The following is an 8,812-nucleotide window of genomic DNA, read 5'->3' as shown; positions in this document are numbered from 1 at the left end:
CGGCGCCTCGCGCTCCGCGGCGCGCGCTGCCGGCTGGCCGGCGTCTCCCGAGCGCTGCTCGAGGCCGCCACGGGGGCGGATGCGCGCGGTGCAGCCTGCGCTGGAAACGTCATCGCACGGCACTTAATTATTAACAGCTCTCCTAATAAATTCTCCCTTTGAGCTGAGGCTTTTCAAGGCTCCGTGTAGGCAGGGGAATCACCAAGCGATACTTCACCCGTGCTGAGTCGAGAGCAAGCGTGAATCCCTGCGYCTGGTAGAGCTGAAATGCAGTGGAGGGCAATCCAATCCCCATCTCTAGAGCCAAGGTGCAAGGCCGAGGTTTCCTTACCTTAGTGCTTGAACTTTAMCAAAGAAAGTCTTGATTCCAGCCAGTCCCGAGAGTTTGGTGCAGTCTCAGCATCAAAAGTCCATAGAGGAGAAGGGGAAAAAGCCCCGGAGGAGAATCATGGCTGGTATCTGCTCTTCCCTTGCTTCCAAGTGCTCCTGGTGGAAAAGTGGAAACCAAAGAAACTCACCGCGTTGGTTTTTGCCTGCAGGGGCAGGTGATCCTCGAGGGTGGGCAGTGCACCAGCCTGGGGAGAGCATGCACTGCGCGCGGAGGGGCCCGTGCTCGTGTGGTGTTAACAACTCTGCTTCTATTACCGTTTCAGAGAAAGCAGCCTTATCTGCTGAGCCTCCATTAGAGAGAGGCTCCTGGCTACCCTTTGCTAGGATAATTTGCTCAGATAGCTCTAATCTAATTCTGTGACACAGCTGCATAACCAGAAGCCCTTTTACCTTCGGGGCTCCTTGTTATTTGGCACGGGATGCAGATACTTTGTGTGAGTTATCATTCAGATTTGCTGCCTGAGAAAAGACAGCAAAGGGGCAGAAATAGTGTTTGACCAGCTCCTGCCAGCAGCAATTATGGCTGCCAAGTGCATGGGGAATTAACCAGATAGGCTGCAGACGGGCGTTTCCCGAGGGCCGTTATCTCTGCCACATCCAACAAAGCAAGCACAGCGCTTGGAAGGCAGCGGCCAGCGTGAAGGTGCGGCGGGGTGCAGCGTCCTTTAGGGAGACGGGGCTTACGAGGGATTGGCATTCTCGCAAGTCACCTCCCCATCAAGTTCTGAAAGTCTGTAGAAAGAGCCACTCTGATGGAATTATTCAGAATTTCACCCAGATTTGTTCCTCCGTGGCTCGTCTTTCAGGCTACCTCTGCTCTCACCGTTTCCCCCTACACTCCCGCTACCGCTAATGTAGCCAAAATGGGGATGCAGTKGCTCGTGTGGGCTGGTGGCCTTGGGCACGTTATCCAGCCCCRCTCCGCGGCGAGGGGCGATGGTCTCTCTGTCTGCGCTGCCGCTGCTCCTTGCACCAGGCAGAGCCGCACCTCTATGTAGATACAGCGCAAAGCACGTGAGGACTGAAAAGCAAGTGTGAACAAGGCCCACGAGGCAGGGGGACCTAGGGATAGAGCCTAGAAACAGCCAAGAGTTAGAAAAAATCTTAGCAAGAAGAAAAAGAGGATGGTCTGAAAGCTAAAATGAAAGGMTTCAGGGCTCACTTCTCAGACATCTTAGGTAATTTCTGACAAATTATTTAGTTTCTTGATAGCTAGTTTTCAAAATGGGGATAATGATAGCTCCCTTTTTGTGCATAGTAGCTTGCAGTGTTTGCGTGGCAGTACAAGGAAGCCCTGTGTGTGTGAGCTATCTTAGTAGGACATGTGGATGCTCCTCTAATATAATAATTAATGAATTCAATGTTAATTAATACTGCCTTTAGAGAGAAGAGGCATATTGGTCCTTAAAATTATTGCCTTTCCTTGCTAGAAAGCGGGTAGGAATTTTCCTCACTCCCTTTCTGTTTTAGGCTGAAAAGCGACTGTCGTGCAAAATGTGCAGCTCTATTGTTATTTCCTTTCAGCAACGCCACATTTAATTTGCTGAGTTTTCAAGTCAAATGCCAAGACGTTCTGGGATCTGAAAGGCAGGCTGATTCTTTGCTGCCTCTTCCATCACTGCCAGCGGTTTAGCTGGTGATTCATGAGGCAAGGTAGAAGTCAGCTCCCTTCCTGCAGCTGTCATGGTCTTCTGGAGTTAACAGGCATACGAGCTTCTTTTAGCCAGAAATGACAGCACATATTTTTCAAGTATGCAGGGAGTAGGGGATGCCATCTTATACAGCCACATTGCTGATTTTCCCTGTTTTCGCTAAGCTTTGGGAATAAAATGTTCTTCGTAACAGTAGGGAGGACTTATGTAATGAGGGCTAAAGACTGAAGATGTTTATGTTAGGGTAACAAGTGTAACAAGTGTAACATCGCTGTGGCATGCTGATGTTGCACTAACTTGAAAACAGTCATCTAATCAAGTCATGCYGTGGATAGAGCCTTAGACAAGAAGTTTTCCAGGCAATCTGTGTTTAACAGAGGCTTTTGAACCAGAAAGATCAAGGGATGTGAGGTTTGTTCATCAGTAGACAGTGCTCCTGGCCATTGCATCTGCTTTCTGGACCACTTAGTGTCTTCYCTTTTACCATGGCACTGGCTTTTCGGTAAAAAAGCTGTGTTGTGCAGAGCTAACAAAGCGTTTAGAGATTTACAATGCTTTGAGCAGAGCATTGGTAGATACCGTTTTGATTCTTGTTTGTGACAGAGAAATCATCATCTCCTCCCCATGTTTGAAATGTGGTCTCAGTAAATGGCTTCTTTTCATTATAGATTAATCTGGACAGTTCCATGAAGATCATTAGCAGGAGATCCATTTCAGTGGCTTATGGAGAGCCTGTTCATCCTATCATGCAGTTTGATCCTTCTGATTCCAGTTACCTCTATCTGATGACATCCTATCAGGTGAGATGTTTGTTCTTCAGGAAGACAGTTCTTTGAACACAATGCATTTGATTTAGTGTTCAATGTTAAGTTGAGGGCAGAGAGGAACAATAATATTTAATATTAACCAGCAGACCTGAAAAGTTAAGAGGTTGATTGTGATGCCAAAGTTTGCCCCTCACCTTGGCTCAGACCTTCTAGAAGGTATACCTGTATCTTTTGGCTCTCCTACCTGGAGTGGAAGTCGTACAGAACAGGCTGTTTCCATTAACTATTTAATTTCTGCAAATTAGTAAGATTCTGAGTGCAGCCATTTGTCTAGTCTGCATGCTGGTACTCGCATTTCTGCACAGAACCTGGTAGCACAGCAGGGAGTCCACGTTTCAAAACCTGTTACAAAAGGCTGCAGGGGTTCTGCTTTTGCAGTTGCTTTGGACTGTTTAAGTGTCCAGATTCAGATGTAGTTTGGATCTTTGTGTCTTCCAACTGCTGAATGCACTGGGGAATTAAATTACRGTTTTCCAGCCTTAGTCCTAGTGCAAAATGTATTTAAAAGGTGCATAGATTTTATTTTCCTGCCATGTAATGATTCACTGGAGTTTGGGCAAGATATAGTGAAGGTTTCTGCTGGCCACTGTGGCTTTCTTATCTCTGTGTTGGTGAGATAAAAAGAACAGTGAAAGGTATCTTAACCAGTCATGTCTACAGGACTTCAGGAATAAGCAGAGGCTGGTCCTTCCTAGAAAACCAGAAATAYTGTGCACAGTCTTTAAGGAGGCTTTTGAAAGTTCCTACAAACAAAAATCTGCTTGTCAGAAATGATCTTTCGGGCAGGTTTCTGTATAACCCATCTTGCAGGTTAGAGAAGGTGGGGATGGCTAGGAGCGGTCTTGTCAGAGACCTGGGAGTGCCGCAGCAGGTAGAAACAGACAGGCTCATTTCTGCCAACTGAGCAGAGGAGGAAGGCAGAGCTAAGTGCTTCAAGCTCTGGTGATTTGTCCTGAATTGTGTTTTAATCTGTCAAAACAGATGTACAGCCACAAATGTTACATGTTACATTTATATTTTCCAAGCCCTAAGTCCCTGCAGATGGGTCGTTATCATTTTACAGAACTCTCCCAAGATACCTCTTTAGCTGGTATTTCAGACCTTCTCAAACTCTCAAAACCCAGACCATGCTGTGGACCTCGTTTCTGGCTTGTTAAAACCCTGAGTGCCACACTCGTGGTGCTCTCATCTGTTTCTTTTCCAGTAGATCAGATGAGTTATTTTTTTTAATTATTATTTTTTTCCCCAATGGAATTTGCATTTGGGAAGCTCCCTGGGAACTTGACAGGCTTGTGTGCAGGAAGCTGAGCATAACACATATGTAGGAGGAGGAAACCACAGCAGGCAATGAGAGAATCAGGCCAAGGAGCCAACTGTCTGAGGTGCTCTTGTCTGCTGGGAGCTTAGGGCTCTCAGCAAATGATGTTAGTCCATAAATTATCAAATTACTTGATTTTTCCTTCTCAAATGTTTAGAAATCGAGGAGGAAAAATCAGAAACTAATAAATGCTTTCCCTCTAAATGTTCTTGCAGTGCAAGTCAGTAGAGGTACTTGGATTTCCTTGTAAATTAAGGTTTTCTAAATGATTTTACCTTCTGGTCATTTTATAAATAGCCAGACACTGTCTAGAAGGGATTTCTTTCTAAGCTTGAATGAGAACTTTTCACAACGAGGGATAAGTTGTGAAACTGTGACCCAAACCGTCTCCATCTGAATCATCAAAAGGGTGTTGTGTCACTTTCTGTAATCTTGCCATCATACATCTAGTTCAAAAATGCTGGCTAAAAGTGACTCCTGCACTGACAAGTCCCGTCTCCTGCATGCACTTCCCAGCCCRGCGCTGGTAGCATGTCCACGTGGGTACGTGGCTTGCCCCCGGGGCACCGTAGCATGTAACTACCCACGCCAGTCCTCTGCGCATGGTGTGCACCTTGTGCACCACCTCGGACAGAGGTCTACGGTGGAGAGGGAGGGTAGGGTTGAGTTTTGCTCTTTGGTGTATATCTGCTAATGCTTGTTCTAGGTTAATTGGTAAAGTAATCTGACACTCTCTGGCATCTCAGTATGAGCTGCACTTGGCCATATCAGCACATCCCAATCAGTTGGAGTACTTCTGTTTTGTCTTAAAATGTGTTGAAGAAATAGTACTGTTGTCATGCAGATGACTCGAGTGAAGGTGGCTACCTGCAACCAGTATGCGACCTGTACGGAGTGCCTGGCTGCAGCTGATGCGTATTGTGGGTGGTGCACTATGGAGACCAGGTAGGACTTACTGAGTCTTAGTGCATTTTGGTGTATTCTTTGGCTAGTCCAGCCCTGAATTTTTGGTGCTTTTCGTATTTCTGTGCAATTGCATTACTGTCTATTCTTTGCCAAATACATGCAGGGCTTTTTAAAACAATTAAATCTGGTCTCAAACTGTTGAGAAGCACTTTTGAGCCATGGTTTGACTCTAACTGTGTTGTTATGCCTGGAGTCAGTTGCCAGTGCAAAGAATAGCTTGCAGGCATGCAAGCATGGGACTGCGAGAGCCAACACCTAGTTAAAGACCATATTTTACCTCTGCAATTATTTTTGAGTAGGAGACAATCCATATTCAGAAAGTAGTTAACAAAATTGGACTCCACATTTACAAGTGAAACCAGTCGAACAAAATGTCACCTTTTCCTTTTCTATTTTATATTCAGTGTGGCATGCTGTCTTCCATACTAAACCAGGTATTCTGCTCATGCTAATGGGAGTACACGCTCTCATCATGACAACCAGACACTTTAAATATAGCAGCAAAGCTTTAGACTTAACTGTGTGAATGGAGGAAAAAGATGCGAGCACAAGTTTTTCTTGGGATCTTTTCTTGTAACGATTTCAACATCTTTATCAACTGTCTTAAAAATGATCAACCATAAATTGTTCTCCTGTCTATTACAGGTGTTCGCTGCAGCACGAGTGTGCAAATTTCACTGAGGCCAATTTCTGGGCGAGTGCAAGCGAAGGAGTGCAGCAGTGCCCTTCCATGACCATCTTGGAGTCCGAAATAAATATCGACAAAGAGAACCCGGTACGTTTGATATGGATCCTAAATTAATAACGTGCAGCATCCCATAGAGTCATTACCTGCACTCATACATAGCAGCACTCCTGCAGAGCTCTGAGCTGGCTTGTGGGGCGTGCTGAGCTCGGCTGTATGCTATAGCATCAGGGCAAGATTTTCAGAAGCACCTAAAAGTGACATCCTGGAAATCAGCAGATTTCAGCAGGAAATCAGCAGGTGAACAGAACTTCTAAAGCTGCTAAACTATTTAGACCCACTGGAATATCTTACCATGATCAAAATACGGATGACCAGCTGCAAGCAGCTAAATCAGTTCTTTTTTTGTTTTTGTATTGTTACTATTTTTAACAATAATTTAATTATATTTATTTAAAATTTTCATGAAAGCATTTTATCTACCAAAAGTAAGATTTAATATGCAAAAATGTTTAATAGAAGTGCCCATAATTTTGGTGGTTTTTGTTTAGAGACAGACCCTCCTCCAATGGCAAAATTTTTTTTGTGCCAAAGTCCTTGACAAACCCTAACACAGGAAATGGCTTATAAACAGGCAACAGTAGGGGCCAGAGTGCAGGAACAGAGCTGGAGAGAAGGAACTTAGATCAGCAATCCACAAGACCTTGAACACCAGTTTGGTTTCTGCTTTTAATGCATAGCAGTGTGGTTAGAGGGTCCAGTGAGGGAACGCCAGTGGACGCAGCAGGGCTGTGCAAGCCAGGACTGTGATCCTCTGCAAAGGGGTTCATTTTCTGCTAAACCTTCAGTTCCTTCACCTTGGTGATGGACAGCAAAAGAAACCACCTGAAGCCCGTTCAGTCCCAGTGTAGCCCAGAAGGCGGTCGTTAATGTCTTCCTGCTGGCTGGGAGCAGCCCTCACACCAGAGTTGCATGAATTCTCTGATGGGTGGGGGAGATCTCCCTGTCGAAGGCTCCTTGAATGATGGACTGATGTGAGCTAGAAGGTTTAGACACTTGAAAGCAGGGATTGTGGGTGTGTAGGTTGTTTTCTGCCCTACCCTCTACTCTTCCTCCTCCTCCTCCTGGAGCTGCCTGGGGCTTCCCTGGGAGCAGCTGAGATGCACCAGCCCCTCTCTAAGGCAGTGGGGGAGCTGAGCAGAAAGGGACRTGTCCGGGCAGAGGCGGCTGAGGACAGCTTGGACAGATGGGGAGAGTTTAGCCTTTACTTTCTTTGTGTCTTTGAGCATCGACTAAAGTCCTTGGCTAGTTTTTAATGCCAGCTGATAACATACCAGCTGCATTTGTTGAAATTCCTAGTGACAGATTTTACTACTGAAGCAAATTTTTGTATGTATATGGCTTTTGGAATTTAAAACATATGAAAAGGAAGTAAATAGCTATCAGTAGACTTGTGCTGGAGTTGCTAGCCTATAAAAAGCTTGCAAATCATTCTCAAACTCTCTATAGAAWTTTTTACAATAACAATGGATTTTTTTTGTCCAAATATAGGCTCTGATAATACAAATAAATGGGACAATCCCAAACCTGAATGGAACAAACATATCATGTGATTATGGGAATAATATCCACACGGTAGCCAGAGTTGCCAGAGATGATGTAAACCAATTCATTTATTGCAGTTTACTTCCACGAGAAAAATATCCAGCATTTCCAGACAACCAAGGTATGTAGAGGAAAACAAACATTCTAACCACTTTTTTTGGAAATAATTTTTCTTTTCATTTTTAAATATTTTTAAATTGCATGTGCAAATAATGCATGTGGCTGGGGGAGGTTGTTTCTATTTTATAGGCCACGTCACTTCAAAATTTGGGAGTCCCACCATCTTAACTTTAATTGACAGAATTTTCAAATCTATCAATTTTTGGTTCAAATAGCAGAATTCAAAAGCCAGTTCATTTACTTATTAAGATTTATCTTTTGTTGTCTGACTAAAAGCTTCTGCTTTAAATTCAGTAAGTATTAAAATAAATAAGTTTTACTCTGGTAGAAATAATATCGCCATTTTCAGATGTTCCTATTTAATTTCTCTTCTAAATATGCACTACCTTTCAGGAGAAATTTCAGAAGAAAAGCAAATATGCACCTAGAGAAAGCTCAGGAACTGTAATCCTATTTGTCTAATCAAAAGCCAGACAGAGATCTGCTAGTATTCCCCCTAATCTTAGATACTGCCAAGACTGAATGCCCAGTTTGCGGCTACCTGGAAGCTATGTTCTAGAGGTGATGAGCACCTGCAGTTCTGGTTGAAGTCAACTAGGACTTGAAAGTCAGGCTTACAAGATCTGATACTGGCTAGATAGAAACTGAGACACTCCAGTTTTACACTCCTTCTGAAAAGTTTGATACTGCAATTCAGACTTAAGTGCGTACTAAATTTGTATCTTTCAAGACTGGAGTGAATGCTTTATTGAAGAAGGTTGACTTCAGTAGGAGAGGAATTAGCTAGTCATTTTGAAAATCCCACTTCCTATAGGCAAGTTTGTAAAGCTGCATTGTTTTTCACCATATCTATCCAAAGAATGGAAGATCGTTAACTGTTTTGTATTGTTTGTTACAGCAGTATCCAAATGAATTTCTGGAATCCAGTGCACTGATTTATTGTACATCCCCTGAAAGAGGCATTGTCTCTTGTCCCTGGTACTTTTGTGGCAAAATTGAAGGGGGGGCAAATGAAGCAGTCTGCGAGGAGGAGGGCTAGTATACCAATATTAAGTAGTTAAAAATGGAGTTTCTACTCTTTTCTGGTTTGTTGGCATGAGGAAAATGAGTGGGGTTTTAAAACATGTTAACTCACATGTTTTAATTACCTTTTTTWAAAAAAAATCATTTAGCACCTACTGTAAGCTAAGACAATWATTAACTCTGCTAATTAACACTTGCAAAACATGTTAGAATTTTCTGCTGAAAG

General features: G+C 43.7%; 1 protein-coding gene across 1 annotated transcript in view; it reads left to right on the top strand.

Annotated features, from left to right (window-relative positions):
• PLXND1 (plexin D1) overlaps window positions 1-8,812 on the top strand; it is a 95,448-nt gene that overhangs the window by 21,573 nt on the left and 65,063 nt on the right. The window contains exons 5-8 of the mRNA XM_085308916.1: window positions 2,711-2,842; window positions 5,032-5,132; window positions 5,799-5,928; window positions 7,390-7,564. Coding sequence (XP_085165042.1) covers window positions 2,711-2,842; window positions 5,032-5,132; window positions 5,799-5,928; window positions 7,390-7,564 — 538 coding nt within the window. The remainder of the gene's footprint in view (window positions 1-2,710; window positions 2,843-5,031; window positions 5,133-5,798; window positions 5,929-7,389; window positions 7,565-8,812) is intronic.

The sequence above is a fragment of the Rhea americana genome, unplaced genomic scaffold (assembly GCF_003343005.1).
Source record: "Rhea americana isolate MKP2758 unplaced genomic scaffold, rheAme1 scaffold_286, whole genome shotgun sequence".
Classification (NCBI taxonomy): domain Eukaryota; kingdom Metazoa; phylum Chordata; class Aves; order Rheiformes; family Rheidae; genus Rhea; species Rhea americana.
Note: the sequence above shows the minus strand (reverse complement) of the source record. Positions and strands in the feature narration are given on the sequence as shown.